The sequence below is a fragment of the Lutjanus erythropterus genome, chromosome 16 (assembly GCF_056507025.1).
Source record: "Lutjanus erythropterus isolate fLutEry1 chromosome 16, fLutEry1.hap2, whole genome shotgun sequence".
Taxonomy (NCBI): Eukaryota; Metazoa; Chordata; class Actinopteri; order Lutjaniformes; family Lutjanidae; genus Lutjanus; species Lutjanus erythropterus.
In genome coordinates this window covers 27,443,610-27,468,434 of record NC_139332.1, presented here as the reverse complement: position 1 = coordinate 27,468,434, position 24,825 = coordinate 27,443,610, and the positions used below count along the sequence as shown (strand labels likewise).

At 38.1% G+C, this 24,825-nt stretch overlaps 1 protein-coding gene across 2 annotated transcripts; it reads right to left on the bottom strand.

The window, feature by feature from the left end:
* Positions 1-222: 222 nt before the first annotated feature.
* Positions 223-19,288, bottom strand: LOC146313233 (sodium/hydrogen exchanger 3-like). 2 transcript variants are annotated; one of them, XM_084738768.1, is made up of 16 exons: positions 18,673-19,288; positions 7,772-8,074; positions 7,211-7,371; positions 6,028-6,106; positions 5,636-5,813; positions 5,299-5,519; positions 4,988-5,190; positions 4,753-4,842; positions 4,594-4,664; positions 4,369-4,498; positions 4,110-4,255; positions 2,946-3,069; positions 2,392-2,565; positions 2,028-2,082; positions 1,836-1,922; positions 223-1,723 (listed from the first exon to the last, which is right to left on the bottom strand). In XM_084738768.1, exons 1-16 carry the CDS (start codon positions 19,130-19,132, stop codon positions 1,416-1,418), a joined length of 2,790 nt encoding a protein of 929 aa, XP_084594894.1. In that variant the 5' UTR covers positions 19,133-19,288; the 3' UTR covers positions 223-1,415. The 2 variants fall into 2 exon arrangements, with proteins under 2 accessions (XP_084594894.1, XP_084594895.1); XM_084738769.1 differs by lacking the exon at positions 18,673-19,288 and adding an exon at positions 11,428-11,940.
* Positions 19,289-24,825: the final 5,537 nt, after the last annotated feature.

Below are 24,825 nucleotides of genomic sequence, written 5' to 3'. Positions count from 1 at the left end.
AATCAGTCATGTTTGAATAACAATAATTTTATGAACGCTCTGGAAGCCACTCAGCTTCTACAGAAATTCTATAATTCAGAATAAATCCTGTTTAAGTCAGCCTACCTTCTATGGAGGCACATTTCTGCCAATGCAAAAAATGAAAAATGATTGTTTAAGTTATTAAAATGAGAAAGTTGCTCACATTCAGTTAGTGTCTCAAATGATGCACAGTGCAGCTGATTCCATAAAGACTTTTTTTTCTTAATTTTTTATTTCTAAATACATACCATTCAAAGCCATGCCCAGTCAGTCAAAGTGTTCTTTGTCAGAGGAACAAAATAAAATATATCTAACTGTTTGCTTGTGCACAGATTTGAGATGGTGGAAATGTCCACATAATACCAAACTTTCATTTGTGAATAAATATAATATTTCTTTATCATACACGTGACGTTTTTACACTCTTCAAGTTTAAAGTCAACTTTTCTCCCAACTCTTCTGAGACAAATCAGAAAACACACAATAATATAATAATCAGATCAGGGCTGTACAAAATATCAGATTTTAAAAAACAATCAAAGATTCAAAATAGAAACTTTGAATGTCTGTTGTCATATTTTATGACATCCTAAAAAAAGAAATCTTCAGTTTAAACAAAGTAATTCATTGGATTATTAAATCAACTTTATTTAAAGTTTAAACATAACTTGTCAGTTTCATTAACATAAGTGTAATTTATAGTGCTGTTGGACTGCTGCTAGACCACCCTCTTAATTCAGGTGCGTGCCTTTATTGACTTTATTAGATATGTTTAGATCACACAAGTCAAAAACAATCCCACGCAGCCACCACTGGAATCTAATTCTACAAATGATATAATGCTAATAATATTAGCGTAGCTAATCTTTATCTGCAACTGTGCAGAAATACTATTCAGTACAGCCCTAATTCAGATTATAGAGTTTATTAATAGTTGTTTTTATATCACACAAATTAAATTTATCATCTTTATAAACAACACAATTCATAAACATCTACATTCTTGAAAAAGGGTTCTGCATCACATTCAGGGATAAGACTGATTCTTAATGTTTGACTGGTTTACTCTGAACCAGAGGAGGAAGACGTGACAATGTTCAACGTGTGCTGGTGAATAAAACACCACTGTGCACACAAGATCTCTGGCTTTAAGTGCAGCTTCCCTTTGCTCAGTGGAGGGTGAAGTCAGAGCAACGAGTGAAGCTGCGTCAAGAGCACAAAGGTTACAGTCATGAATGTTTTGTCTAGAAACTCAGGATTAACATTAAACAATGCCACGGAAAAGAAAACATTTCCCTAGTCAATATTCTGAGAGTAGACGGTGCAAAGTCTGAGGTGAGGTTCTGTGTCTTTGGCAGCCAAGTTAAAGGGAGATGGAGGAGGGTGGGGTGCTGCTACATGTGGCCACCGTCTCTGTGAGAGGGAGGCGGCTGTGGAGGCAGAGGAGGCGGCGGCAGCCGCTCGTTGTCCCTCTGCTGCGTGGCGGGAGCGTCGGCCAGCATGAAGGAGTCAGTGGAGCGAGTGCTGAGGCGGAGGGGAGCCAGGCGCCGGAGGTTGCTGGGCGTCCACGGCAGGCTCAGTTGGGCCCGCTGCGACGGAGCCACCGTGCTGCTGTCGAGCTCTGCCTCCGCCAGCCACGGAGGGATCTGCACCTGCGCCATGGGGTCCAGGTCTGGCATGAAGGCCGGATTCTCAATCCCAGCTGCATGAAAGAAAGAAACTGAATCAGTGCTGACAGAGTGTGAGGGTTAAACACACCGGTGGAAAGCATAGTATAGTTAATAGTTAAAGATGTGAACAACACTTTGTTTTACCTCCTGCCCTGTAGGTGACCCTCATGGGGAATAAATTGCCTGATGCCTCAAAGCCAGAAGCGACGTCTCCCTCTGAGAACTCAAAATCTAGAAGAGACAAGAGAAAATATTTTTCAAAAAAGGTCTTGCATTAAATACTTGGACAATTCAGGGCTCATGTTTAGTTTTTAGAACTGAAATAGAGATGCAAACCTTCATCACCAGAATGGTAGCTTTTACTTTTGTCCACTGATTTTCCATTTGGCATCTGCAAAAAGTAGAGCAGTCAGTTTATTAGTAAATTACATATTAAAACGAAGCGACAAAATGTGAAAAACAAACCCATAATACACGTTTTGATTATTAGCACCGGGTATTATTATTATTCTGGCATCAATGCAGATTTTTGGTACAATACCAAAATTCTGATAAATTTAATCTAAATAAAATCTATTTAAATAAAAAAATAACCTATGTGTTATGAATGTTTGATAGGCCCTTTTGTGGCTATATGTAAAATTGTCTGCGTGTTAGACGGTGGCTTGTATAATAAAAATGAATCCTGAGGCTATTTGACCTTTTGCTGCTGGTCTTTCTTTGTGTGCTTGGTAATGTGCTTTGGTGGAGCGACGCCCATCTTTGCAGACTTAAAGGACTCCAGACGACTCCTCATGGTCCTCTGGAAGATCTCCTGCACCTCATTTTCATCCTTGTTGACATCGAAATGGCTCCGGCTGTACCTGTGCCGGTGCTACAGACCAGAAAACAAGACACAAACGTAAAAGAGTCCGCATGAGAATTTGACAGCTGATTTTTGATAAGCCAACAAAGGATAAGAAGTTTATTATAAAGTAACTTTCAGACATTATTTTTTTAATGAACACTCCACTAATTTCAGTTTATTTACAGTTTACTTGTCATTAAGAAACTCAAGCTGTGAAAACAGTGGTAAAGTTTAGAAAGATAACCCTGATGATGGGTTATTTTGTACTCCAAACTGTTGTTGTAGGGTTTGAAATAGGTGCACAATTAGGATGCAGGTGTTACCTAATGAAAGATGCTATTTTGTTGTTTTATATATTCTTTTTTAATGTCATGAATGTAGTGTGTATATTAACTGAAAAAGCTGACCTGTTTCCTGCCCTTGTACAGATGCTGCTGCAGCAGGTGGTGACTGTTAATGTCCTCTGATTCCCTCATACCGTTCATGGTCTGCTCGTGCATTTCCAGGCTCACTGATGGCACAGGGTCTCTTCTACAGCAGGAAAAATCATGTTAGCAACTTAATATCCCAATCACACTAAAATACAGCCATAATTTAGGCTTCTCATACAAAATATGGTGGAGAATCGGCGCTAGAAGGGCAGTGAAAGATAATTTCTACTAGTTTTGGTTCGTTTCCAAGAGTGAAAACAAATGCTGTAACTGCTTGTGGTCACCAGGGAGCAGTGTCTGAACAGTTGATATGCTTTTGGAATCTTATATTTAAAGGGAAAACTCAACCCACAATCAAAATGGCACTTGGCTTGTGGTGCTCAAAGCACCGAAATGCATTTGAAAAACTCAACAAAACTCTCAGACATCATGACCTGGAGACTCAAGATAATCCACAGACCTTGTTATGAGCAGTTTCATGTAAGAACTATTTTCTCTCTACCGAACTACATCCACCAACCGAACCACCGTGCATCATCATTATTCTTCTTTTGACTGAAATACATGTTTAAATGACTACGGTGTGATTTTTTTTTGCAGAAATCTGTGCCAAATGAAGATGTTTTCTTAAGTCTGTAGAATCTTATGAGTAGGACATCTCTGCATCCTGACCTTCACTTATTTTTGACGTACATTTTGCCTTTAATATATATATGCAATTTGAAATTTGCAGAAAGCCATATTGCAATTTCAATGAAATTATGGTTAATTGTGCAGTCCTAATGGCATCCTCCATGGCTGCACACCACTGAACTATCTAGCACATTGATTCGGTTGGCCATCTAGTTTCATTATATTGGACAGAAAGCAGACATCTCTTCAGTTGATCTCTCCAAAACTTGGAAACTCAAATCAAAACTATCTAGATGGATAAATAGCACTGCAGGTAAGAGGAAAAATATGCATTTTGGATTATGGGGGTGAACTAAATATACCAAATTCATAGCTGAAATGAACACAAGGAAGGGAATTAGAGGCCTTTTTTTTTTTGGAAATTATTGTTTTTAAACCATATCTTCTCCAACAGCTTGTATTTAGACTACCTTGCAGCTCTCCTGTGTCTTGAAAGTGTTTGCTCACCTGACATCGGACATCGCACCGTAATCGTCTGACGTGTCAGCCATGATGTCAGGCATGACCTCTGAGAAGTCTTCACCAAACTTCTTCTTGAAGTCGATAACTGCTTTTTCATTGCGGACAAACTCCAGAGAGCCTCTACGTTCACCCTGCAACACAGAGACCAGAGGACCTTCTTTACCAACTGCCACTGTCTGTTTACTTTAATGTCCGCTGGAGCAAAACAACAAGACGTATTAGCATATGAGTATGTGAGCCTCACCTCAGCAACGTAGCTTATGGCATCTTTGAGGTTCAGCTGATGGAAGACGTTGAAGACGTAGTCGCGGTTCTTTCTCGCCGACGGCTTCATCAGAGCCTTTGACATCCACGAGTCCTCAAAATGATTCCACCTTCATAGCAAAAGAACAGGTAACTATAGTTTCACTCAAACAATTAAGAAATTTTACTTGTTAAAACATTTAAGACTTTAGAAATCTTTACATACTTGTCTCTCATGTAGTTATGTCCTATTTGTCCAGATATGTCCTCTATGGCCACAAGCATGTGGTCAAACACCTAAACAACAAGAGCAGGGATTTTGTAATAGCTGGACAGCACCCCGGTAGTTTATTGTTTCTTTCTGTTGTTTAATTATGAGCTTTACCTTGTTCTGCATTTTTTCTATGAGTGTGAGCTCGGTCACTGCAGCTCGCTTTACTTTGAGCCAGGTGACCAGAGGTTTCATTGTTATTCCCTGTAACACAAAGCAAATGTTTGCAAAATTAACTAAACCTGACCTTCAGTGGACATGAGGGTGTGAAGATAATAACTGAATTTTCATTTCCATTTTTGGGTGAACTATCCCTTTAAGCTTGGTAACATGACAGAAAACTGGTTACCTGGAGAATGACAGTGAAGTACACCACGATGAGAGTCGTACAGACCATCAGATTCTTCTCCTTTATCTTGTTCTCATCCAGCATCGTAGCCAGGCCGTATGCAACAGCCCCTCGCAGGCCACCGTAGCTCATGATCACCTGATCTATGAACTCCAAGGGGACCAGCCTGAACTTGTTCAGGATCCAGGTGAGGAAGAAGACACCTGTAATACACACACACACACACACACACACAAACAGTCTCTTTTGTGACATCAGATGTTGGGCTTACTGTTTGCACCCAAAACGGACAGCAACAGACAAAACCTCACCGATGATTCTGTACACAAAGATGAAGAGGAGCGTGAGGAGGATGAAGCCCGTGTTCCACACCCAGATTTCCTTGTCGATGGCCGAGATGCCGAGGAACACAAAGACAATGGTTTCGGATCCGTTGGCTAAAACCTTCATTACGTATCTGACTGTGGTGACGGAGCTCTCGTCCATGTTTGCGTTGATGTACTTCTGGCAGCACATACCACAGAAGACGATCCTACAGGACAAAAACATGACATGTTTATGACTTTTATGCTTAAAACCTTCTATAAATTTAACAAAATGGACACAGAATTTATAAAACAATTGAAATGTATTTCATTGAGTACTTACGACAGGATGGCAGACAGGGAAAGCATCTCAGCTGTCAGGTAGGCGAGGTATCCCAAGACGAAGACGAAGGCTGGCTCGATGATCTGGATGTTTTTAGTGCATCTGGTCACAAGAGAGATCAGCAGGCCAAACACGAAGCCCACGAGAGAACCGCCAAACGCCACCACAAAGAAGGAAACTGGAGAAACAGAAACAAGACATGTATACAAGGCATTATTAGCAATTTAATGAAGACTTTTATTCAAAGTAGCCCTGTGTAAACATGTCTGCATGTGTACAGCATCGCTGAAATCAACCCCAGGTAGCGTCTATCAAGCCAGGTGGGATCACAAGCTGTTACACCACATGTAGTTATATTCCTCTGCATTAATGGGTACATAAATGTCACTTACTTATTCCTTTAATGATCTCCACAGCATTAATTTTGGATCCTCCCAGTGAGACAAATGCATCAAATACATTGAAAAGCACCTGAGAGAAGAATGAGAAAATTAATTTTCTATCTTTTTATCTCTTGTTTTGGAATTGACCTCCACAGGTTTTGAACATATTTTTGAAAACTGTTTCTTTCACTTTGAGTAGTAATATTATGCCCCCATGTATACTGTTGATTATCCAATTTACAGATGATGTGTGGCATACCACCACAGTTCATTTATATATAAAGGTGTACTTATAAAACAAAACTTAACCTATTCTTCATCCTTCAATAAAAGACCAATAAGAACTGTAAACAAAACCACTTACAAAGAACCAGCAAACCCACTCTTTATCTAATTAAAAGCACTAAAATTAAAGATCTGATTGATTTCAAAACACGGCAAATCATTTAGTTATTAAATTAGTTAACAAAAGGAGATCACATAGAATTGCCTAAATGTGTGCAGTTTGGTTAAAGAGATAATTCAGAGATACCGTATTGGGAAATTTGCCTTTTTTTCCTCACTTTCATAGAGGCAAGAAAGTAATGAATGCCTTTGGACAGACCTCTTCTATGTCAAACAGCAATTTTAGGGTATCTTTGCCCAATTGCTGAGGGATCAAATAACATAATCTTGAACCCATAGATCCTGGAATTCATTTAATAGGGCAGCTGACATTAGGACAAGAAATGGGAGAGACAGAGAGCAGGGGGACAACATTCAGCAAAGGTTGAACCCATGGCTGCTGCAGAGGACCCACAGCTCTGACTGAGCTACACAGCCACCAGCTAACAGTGCTGTGTTTTTTTTCAATAAGGTCTTAAACACTTTCGTTAGAAAGGCGTGGAAAGTTGAATGTAGCACCTTCTTATTCACTTTCTGCAATGAATAGAGTGGAATTTCATGATTCATAACACATACAAGCAATATTATTATTACATTAACCACCTCAAAGAATGTTTTAATACACCAGTGAGGGATTAAAAAAAAGTCCTCAGTCAGGGTAAAGGTCCTTACTTTGAAGAACAGAGTGTTTGCATTCTCCACACTTCATGTCATGGAAGTGTACTTTCCATTGATCGATGTCTCAACAAACGTACAAACTGTTGTGCTTCTTAGGTAAAAAAATTAAGCACTTCAGTTGCATACGAACCACTGTCACACCGTCGTTGAGCAGCGACTCTCCAAACACCATGATGAAGAGGACCTCGTTGACGTGGACTTGCTCAAACACAGCGATGACGGCTACGGGGTCCACAGCAGCGATCAGACTGCCGAAGAGAAGATATTGCAGCAGACCGATGTCCAAGTCACCTACAACACACGGGGCAGGAGAGCCACTAAATATGACTTTTATTTAACTTAACTGAGAAGGAAGTTCAAAGAAATTCTAAGAGATGAGCCTCCTTAACCACCCTACAATCCACAGGCCCTTCTGAATCGATTCAACCATGCTAGTGGCACAGCTCAATGAAAGGACAAATTAAGTCTGATAATCCACCGCTTGGTCAAGACTCTAATATCTCAACAATTATTGGATGGACTTGTATAACTCTCGTGACTTGAGAAAGTTGAAAACCACTGGTCTAGAGGAATGGGTTGGCATTAGAGACTCAGCATTAGAACGTTTTTGTTCCTCCATCACTGACTTAAGGTTTTCAATACCGTGAAGCCCTTTGCCCTTTGAATGAAATAAAGCTAAAGTCCTTCTTACCCATGGCTCCTCCCATGTGACACCCCCACAGTGACAGCCCCAAGCTGGCAGCATTCCAGCAGGTCCCGATGACGGCGTAGACCAGGATGGCCCCCATGTTGCTGAAGAAGAGCTTGTTTGGCATGGAGTAGCCGGCATCCAGGATGATTTGAGGCAACAGGTAGAAGAAGAACACCGTTGGGGTCAGTGTGAAGGTCTGTTTCTTGTCCGCACCCCATATCATGCCACCCAGGATGAAGCCGAAGCAGATGAGCAGGGCGCTCTCCGGGATCACACTGGTCACATGGTGGTTGGCCTCGATGACTGAGGGAAGAGAAGAGAAGAGGTTTTTCTTAAATTTTGACTTTCTCTAAGTGTAGACAACAAATAAGGGCAATATTAAAAATGGAAAAAACACACAAGACTCAATGGTGCAACAGAAGTTCAAGGGTAACTTTTTCAACCTGGACTGTACTTTCCCATGTTTTGTGTCTAATTGACTAACAGGGACAACAATTTTGAAAACTGGTACAGATTGCTATTCTAAGAGTCCGACAACATTATGGATAAGATTTCTACAGAGATAGATCTTTTTAGATGAGTAAGATACATTTTGTTTAACCAGAAAGGCTGTTTTATTGGTCATACCAAACTCACCAGACTCCCTTTGCAGAAATGCTAATTGTATCATCATCATCTTTATTCAAACTTGACAGATAAAACTAAATTTACCAAAAACATCTTGGCTCATCTTTCCACTTTTCCAATAATTACCAACTCTGGCTTATACTCTGGCTGAAACAAACCCTTCGTTGACTGCGTTAGATGTGTAAATATTAGGAGAAGAGTAAGAGGGACAAAACAGCATGTGCAGCCAGAATATTTTCCCAGATAACACGGTGAATAAAGGGTTTATTTCAACTAAACCAGAGTTGGTGATTGTTAGAGCAGTGGAAAGAACTAAGACAGTTTTGGTGAGTTTTATTTTGTTTCTCTCAAATTTGAATAAAGATGACTACGGTAAATTATTAATTTCTGTAATGGCAAACTGGTGAGATTGACAAGAGCAATAAAACAGCTGTTTCAAAAGTTTTGTCAGACACTTATAATAACAATCCGAGCATGTTGGTGGCAAACCAAGCAGCAAACCCCGAGCATCAGCCTCAATAGCGGACAATTTTCAAAAATTTTGACACAAAAACATGGGAAAATAGTGTCCAGATTAAAAAATACCAAAGTTACCCCTCAAGTCCTGTTCTACCGTTGGGACTTTATCTGAGTTATTTTTTCCATTTCTTGTCTTGCCTTGTCTGTATCATATGTATTATTGTATTAAATTTTTAATCATTGCCTTTATTATTCCTTTAATCATGTATACATGTATTGAGCCAGACTGACTGAAGACACTCTGTATTAAATTTTGAGTCCCAGGGCTGTCAACATTTAAAATGTATTGCATCATAACTAAACCACAAAACTAAAACTCTTTGCGAGGTTGCAACATTTGCAAATCATCAACTGCTACAGTCAACTGAGAAAGTGGCATTTTTTTGTTCTGGGCATATGATTAACCAGCATGATGGTACCCATGAAGGTTTGGAAATTTCTCTGCGTACCTAAAGACAAACTTTTGCTTAAGGTTACTTAAATGATTGCCCTGACAAAGTGTCACTTAAGAATATTTAATAATCAAAACTAGTGAACCATTGCAATAGAGCCATTTCAAAGGGTTGATTCTTCCTTCCAGCCCACAGGGCAAAACTTTGGATGAAGGTCTGTTATATTCCAGTTCTGTGTTTATATTTGTGCATGACAGCGGAACCCAAAGGAGCTTAGAGAGCAAGTGGAAGATCAGTGTCATCTGTAAATATGATGCATCTTTTTTGTGGCATTTAGTATTCACTAAGATAAAATATAAAACAATGATGTCATTATAAAAGGTCTAAAACCTTTGAAAATCTGTGGAATTTCTAATATAGTACAAACATTAATGAAAACAGAAGAAACTCTTCTCTTCCAGGGAACACCATGCTGTGTTGATAAGACAGACTACAGTTCACTGCTGCAGCCAGTGACACTATTTGTTACAATATTAGAAGAATATTACGGTACATGGTTAAAGGCCCAGACAAACAAATTTCTCAATCAGCTTATTTTACATTGCAGATTTCTGTATTTATGTTTTTATTCTTCCTCTTGTAACCGGCTCAAGTGTTCAGACATAGATAAAGAATATTTATAGAATGTTTTATATCTACATGTGTGGGGCTTAGTTGGAAAACTATGATGTTACATACCTCAGTACACCAATCAGACTTTAGTAATGTTACATAGTTCTTGGCTTGCGTTGTCAGCACTGTCAGTCAAATCTGATCAAATCACACCTACATCACCCAGATCAGGCAGACCAGACGATTTTTGAGAGTTAAAATTAAATTAAATAATCAAATTCCTTCGCAAACTTTCTTCTTATTTATTTCTTCTGTATGAAGTCATGAATATTAAATGTCATGAAGGGACACTTATGCTGAAACCAAATTTTAAGGGGCTTTACAGATGCAATATGTAAGAACTGGCTGTATGTGAAATTCATACTCCAGAGTAATACTTTGTTCCTTTTTCATTCATGCACATGCTGAATTGGCTTCACTTGGTTTGACATGGTGCATCACAGCACAGTTTGCACTTGTTAGAAGGTATGCATTTACTGATGATGAGCTTGTCTTTAGTCAAGCAGCTGTAAAATTGTGGATAAACATTAAATTTCCTTTGAATTATTCACAATGAAAGCCCTCTTGTTATCTAAAAGCTTTTATTATGAAGCAGCAACATCAGGGAATGATGGATTTTCAGCAGCCGTATCATAACATGACTAAAGCAGATACCTGAAAGTATAAACAATTAGGGAGGAAAGAAAATAAACTTCATACCCCAGAGATTCAGTTAGAAGCTACAAAAGTACTGAGAGTTGAACACAGACAGGCTTTTAAAAATCTTTCCAGTGCACACTGAAAAAAAAAAAAAAAAGAAAACAGAAAGGCAAATTCATCTACTGGCAATGGGAAAAGTGTAAATCTCCTATTTTCAGTGTTTGTATAAGCTAATTTTGGAGTAAAAATGGTATAAGAGAACTTGTAAAATGTAGCAAACTTGCCTCACACATCATTTTAATTTTAACTAACATTTTTGAATCTTTTAATCTAAAATTATTGCATATTGCACCTTTAAAAACAAATATAAAGTATTATAAATGTATAATAATTGAATCTTCCCTCCTTCCACAAAATTTTCATTTTGGGAACTTTAATAAAATGTTTTCAGTGTGAGACAGGAACCAGTCATGCATATGCTAACATGTGGAAGATCATAGTTTTCCGGTGTGCAAGACAACAGGACAATGTTGTAATTATTTCATATCAGGTGGGTTAAAAATAGCTCTACATTATCTTCTATGCCAGAGGAATGCATCAGATTGCAACATCCAAACTATGTTTGACATAACACTAACAGGCTGAAGCTTCACTATTTGGGCTCCTCTTAACTTCTTTTCTCCTCTCATAATATCAGTAGTCATGAGATAAGAAGCTGGTAAAAAAGTAGACAATATTTACCAATCTACATCTTGAAAAAAACTCCTCTCTAGCAGATTTTATTTCCTAAAAGGTTTGTTTACATACCCAGTTTAGCCAAACCAGCCACCAGTATCCATAATGCAATCAGATAAGGGGTCTCCACATGGTGCCACTTAAAGGTGACGATGGGTATTCCTGTGATGCTGGAGCCATGGCCATGTTCAGTCTGATTCAAGTTTGATTTGCACTCTGACGGCTTCAGATAGGATTCTTCATGTGTCGGAACCACGTCCCCGTTCACCCCTGTAACCCCTGAGATGAGGCAGATCAGTAACACCGACCCCAACAGCCACAGGTGTACGTATCCACAGCCTTGCATTTGCTTAAATAAATTCAAAAAAGGCTGCACTCAAAAAAAAAAAAAAGTCCTTCGTCTTGTGCCCGTGCAACCCTCAGATGTCAAGGAGGTGAACTGTCTCTACCAAGACTGAATGCCACACTGATACCTCCTTTTTCTACGGGTTTTGTGCTTCCTTGTTTCACTACTCTGTCTCTTCTCCCCCTCTAGTGCTTCATCTTTTTTTATCTCAGTCTGTGTCTCTGTATCCTCAGTCTTCCCACAGCCTGTGGCCAGAAGTTTACAGAACCCCTTACTCAGCCTTTTATATGTGCAGTATCTCTTCTGTCACCAAGGTTGTGTGTGTGTGTGTGTGTGTGTGTGTGTGTGTGTGTGTGTGCTTAGGTTTGAAGATTAAAGGCGGAGTAATATATGTCCAAGAAACCTTCCAGTTATTCAGTCATTTGAAACAGTCACCAGTCATGTCTTTGTTTGTCCTTCCAGGCTCTAACGCATCCACTCAAGTTTGTCGTGACACATTTTTGGTGTGTGTGTAAGGGAGTAAGTAATGGAGCAGAGGTCACTTGATTGGTGTTGGACGACTACCTGTGTGTTTTAAGGAACATTTCCACTGGCTTCTTCTCACAGCTTTGTGCTTAGTAATGATTGACGTTGATGTTACTCAATCCTGGTTAAAGACTCCCCGTCCCCTGACGTAAGAGAAATGACAAAGCTGTCCTCTGACAGTCCCTAAATAAACTACTACTATGATATAGTGGAGCTATGATTCAGTTAACACAGTTACTCCGTTGTTTTGTCCTGAAATGTTTGACATGAACTTTAGTGACAAAATTTAATAGCTGTTATTTAGAGAAAATGATGAGCGCAACATTAAAAAGCCCACTGCTCTTAAAATCAGGGGTGGAAGTAATTAATTACAAATACTCAAATTACTGTAATTAAGTAGCTTTTTTGGAGTACTTGTACTTTTGTGAGTAGATTTTCAAGTCTGTACATATACATGATCAATCATTAATCAATGAATTGCCATTAAGAACTTAATCAATTGAAAATTTCAATATTCAGATGTATTCATTTAATACTCATGGCAGTAACTGCACAAAAATACCCAGAAAAAAAACACACACTCTGGAGTTTGAGTTCAGTGACTGCCTGTCTCACTGCCTGCTGGACTCCATTAACATATTGCTCAATTTAACTATTATAAACATCTTCTCCTTTTACAGGATTATTCATGATTTCTTCCTACTCACAAACAGACACTTTGACATTAATTTGAACTCAGATTTCTCCTTTAAAGTATAAGTCTGGTAATAAATTGTATATTAATTCTTTAACTAAATGTTCAGTCTTGCTGGTTGCATTTAACAAGTGGCTCTCTTTGTGCCCAAATAATATATATTTAAATGATAACATTAATATCATAAATGTGCCTTGAATCGACTCATGGCTTGAACTAACAACTACTAGTCGACTAGCAAAATCTTCTGGGGGCAGAACTTCTGACAACACAAACATCTCTCCAAAGTGAAGGTAGACCAGCCTACATTGTGAAATGATCCTCCTGTAAATACTGTACTGATTCCCATAAGAGTTGTTTCACTGGACTTTTGCATTATGACTGGATGTTTTTTTTTTTTCTTTTTTGTTCAACAGTCCCATCTTGTTTGAGCAACACAAGGGACAATAGCCTCATTGGTCAGATAGGCTGGTTTGATGATTTGATATGTGCACAGGTGTGAACCAGCAGGTCTCCACTCAGAGCCTTATGTAAGCAACAAAAATATTTGAGGTTCTTCATATGGAAATAAACTGTATAATGTATTATTTGGTAAATGAAGTTATTCATTGCACAGTGAAGTTAATACAATCAATCAATCAAACTTATTTGTATAGCACCATTAGTTCAAATAACCACCATAGTTCACCATAGTTCAAAGAGCTGCAAACATGACTGACCGGTCGATAATAAGACAGAAAAAAGTTTGGACTGTAACAGAGATAAAACTACATTAAAAAAAAATGCATCAAATCAAAAATACAAAACAAATAAAAAATTAAATAAAACAGATTTAATAGCTTTAATAATAATACAGTAATAATAAACTACAGTTACATAAAAGCTAGATAAAAAAAACTATAAAGAAAATAGATTAAATCAATAAGAGGGGATATAAAGGAATATAAGAGGGGAAATAAAATACAAATTATAATAAATAACAGAAAAAATACAACATAAAAACAACACAAGAAGGGACTAAAATCAAGTAAATAAGATCTGTGAATTCTTGTTGGTTTCTAAATGCTGTAAATCATCATTATGAGAACATTTAGCTGCACAGTACACACAGTCAAGCATGAAGTCCCCTGTCCAGCTTTATTAACTAATGACCTAATATATCTCACTTAATAGTGGCTGGCCTTTAACTTCAGACCTTTCAATCATTCTAAAATGGCCACAGTTACAGTACGTGCACAGCTACAAAGAGAGGTCAACTTCATGGTGTAAAACAGAGGTCATATAAAGGTGCTTTCCAGACTGGGAGGTACAGTAGCTGCAGTTAAGTATTGTTGTGTTATTACTGAATCATTTTCACTCAATGAAATGTGTCACTTGAGACCCCACCCAAGAAAGACATAAATCTAGACTAAATTAGATTTTACTGTATATTCATATCAAATAAGTAAGACGCTTAAATAAAACTAAATTACAACATCTCCAATATTATGAGGGCTGACCTGCTGGGAGTGAAAAGGTCAGAGATACTGACAGTAAACATGAGACCAAAAAAACATGAACCTAAACTTCAGATAAAGTGGAATAATTCCTTTCTGACTATACAAAATGTTTCAAGATGAAGTCAAGACAGGAGATGTTATGTTCACGCACTGACTGACAGGTGGAAAGGAAGCTTTCCAGCCCATGACAGGGCAAGGCAAGTTTATTTATATAGCACCATTCAGACACGAGGCAATTCAAGGGGGGTAAACCTGCACTTATTGTCCATTGTCCTTCAGTGAGCACAGAGCAGAGGGAACTGACTGCAGCGAGGAGGATGAAAGAAAGGAAGCATTGTAAATGTGTAAAGAGGAAATAAGATATAAAGAGAAAATTGGTGCCGTTGTTAGCACTTCAGCAAACTATGTTGAGTAAGCATAAAGTCAACATTTATGTTCCATAGAAGTATACTGAAAATCATAGCGCTCTCAATATGGACTGTTTATGTCCAGTTTTAAAGTTAAGTACATGCTAATGGTTTCCAACTGGAGAACAAATTTATCACATTGAACAATCAAACATTTATGAGTCCTTTTGTCTCTATATCCACAAATTTAATCCCTTTATCAAATAGCAGACTTGGCGGTAACATTTCAGAGATGTTCTCTAATCCTTGTGTAAATGTTTGTCTTCTCCACAGCCTTTGTTCTTTCTGGTGTTAAAAACTATTTCAAATGTGAACTCTAAATTACCTCAAAGGAAGTGTGGTGATTTTGACGGGCTCTTTTGCATTTTTTTTTTTAATTTAAGAAAATTGTTAAAAACTTCATACTTGTAAATAAGTTTTCAGATTTAGATAAACTTGAACAATGTCGAGTCACATTTAAAGGGACAGTCCTAATTTTTTACAGTAGGGTTGTATGAGATTCTTATTGATTTATCGTTTAAATTCAAGAGATGGCGGACAACATGCTCCTGGTTTGGGAAAGCAGCGGGAGTAGATGTACATGTAGGAAGCTACATGCTGTTGTCAGCAGTAGAGCTGCAACAATTAATCGATTATTAAGTTAATCGTCAACTATTTGATATCGGTTTGAGTCATTTTTTAAGAAAAAAGTCCCTGATTCTTGAATATTTTCTGTTTTTTTACTCCTCTATGACAGTAACTGAATATCTTTGGGTTGTGGGCAAGACAAGACATTTGAAGATGTCATGTTGGGCTTTGGGAAACACTGATCAACCTGTTTTTTGTGCTTTTTGCCAGGACAGCTGAAGAGCAGACAGGAAAGGGGGTAGAGAGAGAGGGGATGACACGCAGCAAAGGGCTGCAGGTGGGAATCGAACTGGTAGCCGCTGCAGGGGACTGAGAGCCTCCATACACAGGGCTGACGCTCTACTAAGTGATCTACAGAGCCACCCTCATTAATTAGCCTTTTTTCCCATTTTCTGAAATACTATAGGCAAACAACTATTAATCAGTTAATCGAGAGAATCATCGACTGATTCATCAACTATGAAAATAAGCTTTAGTCACTGCCCTAGTCAACAGCAACACATTTTAGTCATCAAAAAAAAGAGCCACCTAAAAAAATTCCTTCTTGAGTTTGTGTTATTATGTGACTTTGGTGTTTTATAGGGTTAGTTTGGTGTAACCAGAGTTACACAATAATAAAATCATGCTAAACTATCAACGCAGGAATAGACCTGCAACTCCCATGTTCTGTGAGGCAAAATTACAGTTTTTGCCCCATAAGGAGTGGCTGCTTTGGAGAGAGAGAGATATTTAGCATTTATAACGGTGGTTTCCTTCAAAAAAAGGCTGTCTAACCGCAAGGTAATATGGCGAAACTACTCTAAATATAGCATTGATATTGATATGATACTGATATTGATCTCTTTAGTTGGCTAAAATACATTTTTGCTGCTGGTCCTGTCCACAGCAAGGGCAGCAGGATTGCTTTGCTTTCATACTATACTCCTCTTTGCTTCTTCAAAATGGGGGTGTGGGTGCGAGCATCTACTGCAGGTAACTCACTGACTATGTTTCAGCATCCAATGCAACCACACTTTAAATACACAAAACTATCCCTTTTAAGTATTTAAAAACTTCTTTTCACAAAAGCTCAAAAGACAAATGTCAGTAGCTGCAGAGAGATCCACTGAAACTATTCATAATATTTCTTTATCACTAATAACCTCAGTACAAACATGGCTGCAAAGATTAACGCTGAATCCACCAAAACTGACTTACCTACTGTAACTACTTGGAAAAAAAGGTTATCTAGTTGTGTCTAATTTCATTGTTTGGTTGTCGACAGAGTCATTTCCTGCACCATGTACAGACAACCACAGTCCCATATTTATGTCAGTGGAGGTATACACAAACACACACACACACACAGGCACATGAATGCATGCTCATTCATTTACATTGTCCACAGTGCCACAAACCATTTGCTTCTGTTGTGTATACATGAAATGCTAATTACCATTCCCTGTGATCACAACAGGACAGGACAAGTACCTCAGCTTCATCTGGGGAGATATCTAACAGAGGTCAAGCTCTCATTAGGCCCCAATTTAAGTCTAATTCTCTATTTCAGAAGTTTATTTTATCCAGGTCACACACAACTAAGAAAACAAAAAAAAAACTCTCATCAGGTTATCTCATCTATTAATCGTTTCTTGACCGAATTGCAATAAAGATCGCTGTATCACCACATCGCCAGTACTTCAGCACAAGATTTTGCACAGATTACCATTGGTGGATAGTACATTTCCTCAAGTTCTACTGGGAAGGGGAAATAATCTAAACTCACTGATATAAGTGGGATTTCTAGCTTCCAAAACAACCATCAAGCTCAATCGACCTTCTAAAACTTCACATTATAACCTTACTGAAGGTGGGATTTATTTTAGGAATACTTTAGTTTTATTTATGTGGACCTAATAAAGTTGTAAATGAGTTAACATTTAAAATATGATGCAGTTAAGAGATTAAACTAAACAACAGTATAAATTAAGTTAAAATTCAGTGTTATATATTCCAATAATAGAAGTGTGTAATTGTATTTTTTTTCTATTTTTCTTTCAATACTTTTTTATTTAAGTCGTCATCAGTAAACTACAACTACAAACTACAAGCCAACACAGATTTGAGTGATACTGAAATTAACTTATAAAATATTTGCACACCTTGACTCAGTGACCAGAGATTTAAAACAGTTCAGGGTTTCTCGTTCTACAGATTGTTCCAGGCAGAAAGTGCGGAAGATTTTAAATCTTTCCTTCTCTGTTCAGGTCGGACTTTGAGAACAACAAGTCACAAAATGTCCAGGGAACAAATATTGTGATTTCCATATTTCAAATTTAAAAGAGAAGATAAGTCGGAACTTTGACAAGAATGGCTGTGTAAATAAAAAACATACCAATGACTCAAGTGGCGTGCACACAAAGCAGACCAATTCACTTCTGATGATGTAAGAAAACCACAGTTTGTAATGAATCTCAGAGCCCCATGATACACACAATCTAGCACTGAAGACAATGGGCTGAGACATTCATGTACAACGCAGCTCCATGGTCAGTAACAAGTAAAAAGGTAGACTCCACCACAAGGGCGCAGATGTCATTACCACTCTGAGGGGGACAGTTGTGAAATTCAGCCCTGGTCTGACAGCCTGGCACTTTTACAGCACTTGTTTTCACACCATGACAGGAAAGTGATGTATGCAGTCCAGACCACTAAGCAGGATATACAGGGGGGAGACATAAGTAAAAGTGATGTGTTTATGTGTGAATTACCTTTAACGTGGAGTCCACCTCAATTAAAACATATTCTTAATTACATAATTAAGAATATGTGGTATTTACTATATACTTTTACTCAGCTAAACAATCTAAGTAGTTGTTCCACAGCTGCTTTTAACCACATTTACATTGGAAGTATTAATGCTGCTTTGATAAACTAGGGATGTTAATGAGTAATTATTGATCAGCTAATCTGCATTAAGAATTTGAGTGATCAAAAAATGCATTAAAAGGCCTAATTTGACATTGTTTTGTCAGGTGGAGCCATTTGTGTGAGAGGGAAACTTAAACTGAAACATAAAATGAGAAAAAAAACAAGAAAGAAGTGATCCGATTGTTGGCGTTAACTATCAGTTAAACAAAATGCACAAAAATTGCAACCCTATGCAAAACTAGATCATATTTACTATTAAGATAACTGTCAATGTATTGACTGTATGTGTGAGGACTTGTCAGGACTCACTGAGTTTGCAGATCCAGCTGACCAGGATCCAGAGGGCCACCAGGTACGGGGTGGAGACATGGTGCCACTTCCAGCTCACAATAGGTAGAGTGGTGATGGGCCCTCCTCCATGACCACCGTCCCCGTGTCCAGAACCCCCGTGGTCGCCGTGGCTGGTGTCTTCATGTCCAGTGTTATTGTGGCCAGTGTCTTCATGTCCGCTGTCATCATGTCCAGTGTCTTCATGTCCAGTGTCATCATGTCCAGTGTCTTCATGTCCAGTGTCTTCATGTCCAGTGTCATCCCGGCCAGCGTCTTCGTGTCCAGTATCACCAATGTCATAGCCTGAGTCCACCCTGTGCCCATTGCTTGAGTTGGTCACATGATCACTGCTCCCACCATGCCCTGTGTCATCACTGGCCAGGCTGGACACCAGCAGCGACATGCAGAGACAAAGTACAAATCTCAAGGTAGCTGCCATGTTTGTCTCAAATGTCCCCACAAACTGTTTTTATTTAGGCTGACTCAAATGCTCAGGTCAACCTGTGTGAGTGTCTCCTCCTGCCCTCTCAGGTCTCACTCTTCACTTTGTCCTCACATACGTCCACATCTCTATCTAACCCGAGCATTGTGGCCCCCTCTGCTCTCCTATCTGCCAAGGATATAGCTTTTTACAGTAGGTGAGGAGGCTCAGCCCATCCTGATGCTAGTCTGAGCCCCTCCCACTTTCTACCCAGACCAGCTAGTTTGGCCACTTTACTCAATGGAAGATTTGATGCTCTGGTACTTTCTTTATTGGCTGTGATCACTTTATGAGCAACTTTTGTTCACTGATGCTATACTTAATACCCTAATTTTAGATGTTATTTCTTGTTTTAAAACTTTTAAAGTCTTTTACAAACATATTTTAAAGAATATTGTTGCTGTCACATTAAAAAATTATCAAGAGCTCATTTTATGTATATTTGACCCTTTTTTTTTTTTTTAATTCAAGTTCACTTAATTATATACTTTGTTATATTTTTGTTTTTTTTAATGAATACTTGAAAGTTTACCATTTCAGTGCCCTGCTATCATTTTGGACAATAAACTTTATTGATAAAGTGTGAACTATCCTTCTTCCATTACATATCTTTGTCACAAGTGTTCTATCAGCACATTTGAGGGATTGTTGCAAAATCGGCTGATATACCAATATGAGAATATTTTTCATTTACTGCAAAATTCATTTTGATGTAAGTAAAAGTAAACTTAGTTGCATTATGTGTGTTTTTACTTTTACTTAGCCAGACCTTAGTTTGAGGGGGAAAAAAGAGTTATTACAATTGTACCACTTCTTCTATGAAACCACTGTCCCACAGTTCAACAAGCTTTCAATTCTCACACTGCACGTATACAGCTTAATGTTGGCAGATTTAATATCAAAAGTGGCAGCAATTTTTGAACCACCAGGTGTTCCACTCCACAGAGAAGTAAATAAAATCATCCTCTCATTTCTAGCTGATGGCTGTGGATTTTGTTTTGACTTTCTCTAGAAGATTTGACGTTAATACTAAAGTTTAAACTCCTCCCCTTTATGAAGACATCTCCAGCTGACTTTCTAATTTAATTTAATCAATTTCCATCAATGTATTTTAAATCCAGGACCCTGTAAAATGGTCTTAAATATGTAATATTACTTAACAGCTGTGTATATGACATGATGTTAATGCTAAAAGACAAGCAAGATGCTAAAAGTTCCTGAATCCGACACGTATGTATGCAACAGACAACAGAAATACACTCATTAATGTTGGAAAGGAATCACAGGGCTTAGATTAATTTATTCTGCTGAGGCTAAATACCCCTTGCCATGTTAACGAAAGTGAAAGATAATTTTTATATCTGCCTCGAGACTATGATCTTCCTTTGCCCATGGTAAATACTTTTCACAAAGTGTCAGGAAAATCGGGCCAGTAATTGTTCCATAATCTCCTGAACAGACGACCAAAAACACAACCTCCTAGGCAGAGTTTTACAGACGGTAAGAATCTAATGATGTGAGGACAGGAAGGCAAGTTTGACCTGTTTGTCTCCCTTACTGTAAAGCAGCACCTGCACCCCCAACATCTCCTCTCGCCACACTCCACGACATTGACTGTGTTGAGCCTTCATTGCCACTATCCATGTGTGTTTAGGTGACACAGACTTGTAAATGAACCTTAGTCTGGACGTGCCATTTCTTTTCCATGAGTCATTGATCAATGACTTTGCTTCCCTGCTGAGAACAATCTCTTTAGTTATAAACTAAAGTGGATAAGTCAAGGACTAAATCTGGGACACTGAGGAAATGTGCAATCAGGGTCTTTCCAGAAAGACAGTATTTAAAGAACAAATGTAGACAGAAAGAATGTTTAAATAAATATGTTCCTTCTGACTTGTTTCCTGATATTTATCTCACTGACCAAGTGAGCAATGTGGCCCTCTTTATTTTGACACTTTTTTCAGTACCAGTATCAGAAATACCCTGAATCCCAGCAGCTTTCTGTATGCAAACATTTTTAAACCTGAGCCTGGCCATACAACAATGACAGCAATCATATCACATCTATACAGGGGTTAGTAGTATAGCTGTTAAAAATTAAAATTACATATCTGGATATGCAGATTTTTATATCCTTATAAATGTGGATAACAAGAAAACAGTAAGATTATCCTGCCTTGTTAAGACATTTTGAAAGATCTGAGAAAGAAAATCAGAAAAGTTCACCCAATCTGGAATTATGTCCTCCTCATCATGGACTAACTTGTCACTAAATTTCCTCAAAAATCTGTAAACAAGTATTTGAGATATATCAATAACCAAAAAACAAAAAACAGGACATTCTACGAACTGTAAAAACTGTGGAGAGGCAAACAAAATGGGCCTCTTTCTCCTACCCTGTTACTATAAACTGCATTGAGCAGAGAATACAGCAGACATCAAACCGAACTGAAACCTGCACAGTCAGTTCCATGCAGGTTTTCTCTTCCAGGACACCAGCATGGATTTCAGGAGAGCTCTTCGCATGGCAACTCTGTTGATAGTTCATGAGTAAACTGGCTGCATTGATTATTACCCTGGTTTAAGATACACTGGACACCTGTATCTATAGTCAGTGGTAATCAGAGGGTATCTGCGAGGGCAGCAGTCAACAAAGATGTGCCTGTGGTGTGACTTGACCTTTAAGGTCAGACATCAACAGGAAATGTGTTGAAAGGAACCAGACCAGACTCGCACCAAGCTGCTGTGGGGGTTTTGGTATCGATGACAAAAGGACCTCAATGAGATGTCATCAGAATTAGATTTACTTGTTTTGCAGATATTTGCTCATAAACCAGAGTATTGGGTAGGGGTGTCACAATGCTCCAAACCCACTATTCAATATGACTTCCAGTTTTAAGGTCATGATTCAATTTTAACCAATGTTTCCATTTAAACTTTTCTTTATTTTGCACTGACAATTATGCCATTGTTAGACTATCATGTTTTGATCTGTAAAGATCAATAGATCATTGTTTTTTGTCCTGAAAACTGTCATTTACATTTTAAAATTCTTGTTTAAAATGACAAGAATGGTATGAAATGTGATATAACAGCCTGTTGTCTCTGAAGTCTTTTTTTTTTTTTTTAATTCAGATACACACAGGATGGCGTTCATTTCCATCATTTTCCGATTTAATATTGAAATTGTCACACCCCTAATATTGGACAAATTGAAATTTTGACCTGATGATGGTGCTACATGAGCAAAGTTATTACAAACAGCCCTGAGAAGGTCATAAATGTCTGATCCAAAATTAATGGGATTGTATCCCAAAGTTGTCCCGTCATTTCACATACTGCATGAAAAAGGCCTATTGATCTCACTGGCAAAAACTATGAAATATTCTTTGGTTCCATCTTAAGAAATGTGAAGACGGGTTGGTTTAATTCATTATATCATAGTAAGTTGAATACATTTTGGTTTTGGACTGTTAGCTGGTCAAAACCCAACAATTTGAAGACATGGGCTCTAAAATAGCGCTTGACATTTCTCAACATTTCCTGACATGCTATACAGTTATATAACAGTTAAAGTCGTGTCTTAACAATAGCGTTGAAGGTATAGTTATAAGGTTGGAGGGCCATACCTGCAGCTCAGTGATTGCATGTGCACATGGCACACATTGCACACAGTAGATATACACAGTGCTACACAAAGCTAGGACACCAGATTATATATAGTATGTCAGCCTCCATATTTAAACACTACTATATTAACTTATCATTGTGAGTACTTATTGTGAAAGGAAAGTTTACCGTAGAGAGTGCTGAGTCACACAGAGGAAGAAACATCAGGTGAGCTGGACTTTCCCTCATTCTTGTGATTGTAAAGTTGAAAGTGTCTATATTTGGATAAGTGACAAAAACCTTATTGGTGGATTAGACAAACTTTTCTATTAATAAGTGTTCAGAAGTGCTCAGTGACTCTGCTCTTTTTCTTTTATCACACAAATTCATGCTCACCAACACTCCACATATGTATTTTTTTTTTAATTTTCTGTAATTTTGAGACCACAAAGTAGTTTCTGTCATGACAAAATGATTATTCTTCATATCTTTGATTTTTTTTTCAGGATAATGGCACTGTTGTGGCAGAAGTGGGCAAGGGGGACTTAAGTAGTCTGAGACTTGGCACAACAAATACAACTGTATTGTCCCACTACTGAATGTAGCTGTTTAGGAAAAGTCACTGCATGTTCGTCTGCCTCACAGTCTGTTTATGGTGTCAAATTGCAGAGGAGAGGATGTTAGATAAAAGCAGTGAGACCTGCATGGACATCAGTCAGATCAAGGACATGTTTAGGTTTACAGTTCAAATAAGTAACACAGAAATGTTGAGCCAACATAAGATCACTGAGGTGACCTTTGATTTGTGCACCAATCGGATATTTTTGAACTTATATAACCCTTATAAATTATTATAAGTGAAGAAGACCTAATTTTCTACAATATAAATACATAAAAACCAGGATACTTTTGACATAATGTCATATTAATAATGCTGCATCATGTACAGAAAGTGACCATAATGACATCCATAGCGTGTGCTCTCAGTGTCAACACCACACCTAATACATCAATTAGCACCTGACAGATGAGTCATCTCCAGCTTTCTCAGAAAAGTGATACTAGACTATACGATTAGTAACTTACCTCAGGAGTTTCAACTGCGAATGGAGCCTAAAATAATTCCTGATGTCTTCTGTTTTAGCATTGCTGATTGTTGTGAGGAAAACCTCAGCCTCGTCTTGTGATGCTGTTAAAACAGAGAGCAAAGAGAGAAGATTTGTAAAGAAAAATATTTCCATCACATCAGGCTGATAATCAAACTGATACACCTGAACTGGCCATTTGAACTTTATTTTGCAGACTTTACATAGTGAGGTGTGAGTTTATTGTGAGACAAATTCCAATTCTATGGGAGCAAATGATTATTTAAATTACTTATCAGTTGATGTTTTTGATTTTTTCTGTTACTCATTTAAAAGATAGCCCAAGATGACTTTGAGTGTTTAGTTCAAAGACATCCATATCCTTTTTGCTTTGTGTATTTTTTTCTTCACATGTTAATCACTTTTTCCCAATGCCTAAGATGATGCCTTCAAATGTGTTGTTTTATCCACAACCCAAAGCTATTCATGAGAATTGAAACAAATGGGAGACAGTTAGATGTTCTTGTATAGGTATGCACAGGTGATAGGAGTAGAAAGGTGCAGGTGAAGAATAAGACAGGTGATTTGGGTTCATAGGAGGCACAGGTGCTTTAATTAGCACGATGATTAGCAGGTGACAGAGTTTGGGGGAGAGTGGTGTGGTCCTTTTCTTGAATCTACTTATAAAACTTTGTAAAAAAAAAAAAACCCAAAATATTCACGTTTAAGAAGCAGAAACTAGAGAATTTTAACTTTTTTCTTAAAAACAGCTGGTTGCAGCTCTAGTTGTAAAAGCATTAAAGCCCATGTCCAGTTCCAGGCACCCTGTGGAGCAAAACTGCACCCATGCCCTAAGTGTTGCAAGTGATGTGACGGCCACTAGAGACTCCCATAGCCTCATCACTTATTCACACAAACAAGGAGAAAGAAAATGATAAACTGCAGTGTAAACTGTAC

Coding starts and splice junctions, on each gene's coding strand:
- LOC146313233 (XM_084738768.1), bottom strand. CDS start 19,132: ATGGCAGCTACCTTGAGATTTGTACTTTGTCTCTGCATGTCGCTGCTG. Junction 5,814..6,027: donor GGAGATCATTAAAGGAATAA/GTAAGTGACATT, acceptor CTGTTTCTCCAG/TTTCCTTCTTTGTGGTGGCG. Junction 5,520..5,635: donor TCCCTGTCTGCCATCCTGTC/GTAAGTACTCAA, acceptor TTTGTCCTGTAG/GATCGTCTTCTGTGGTATGT.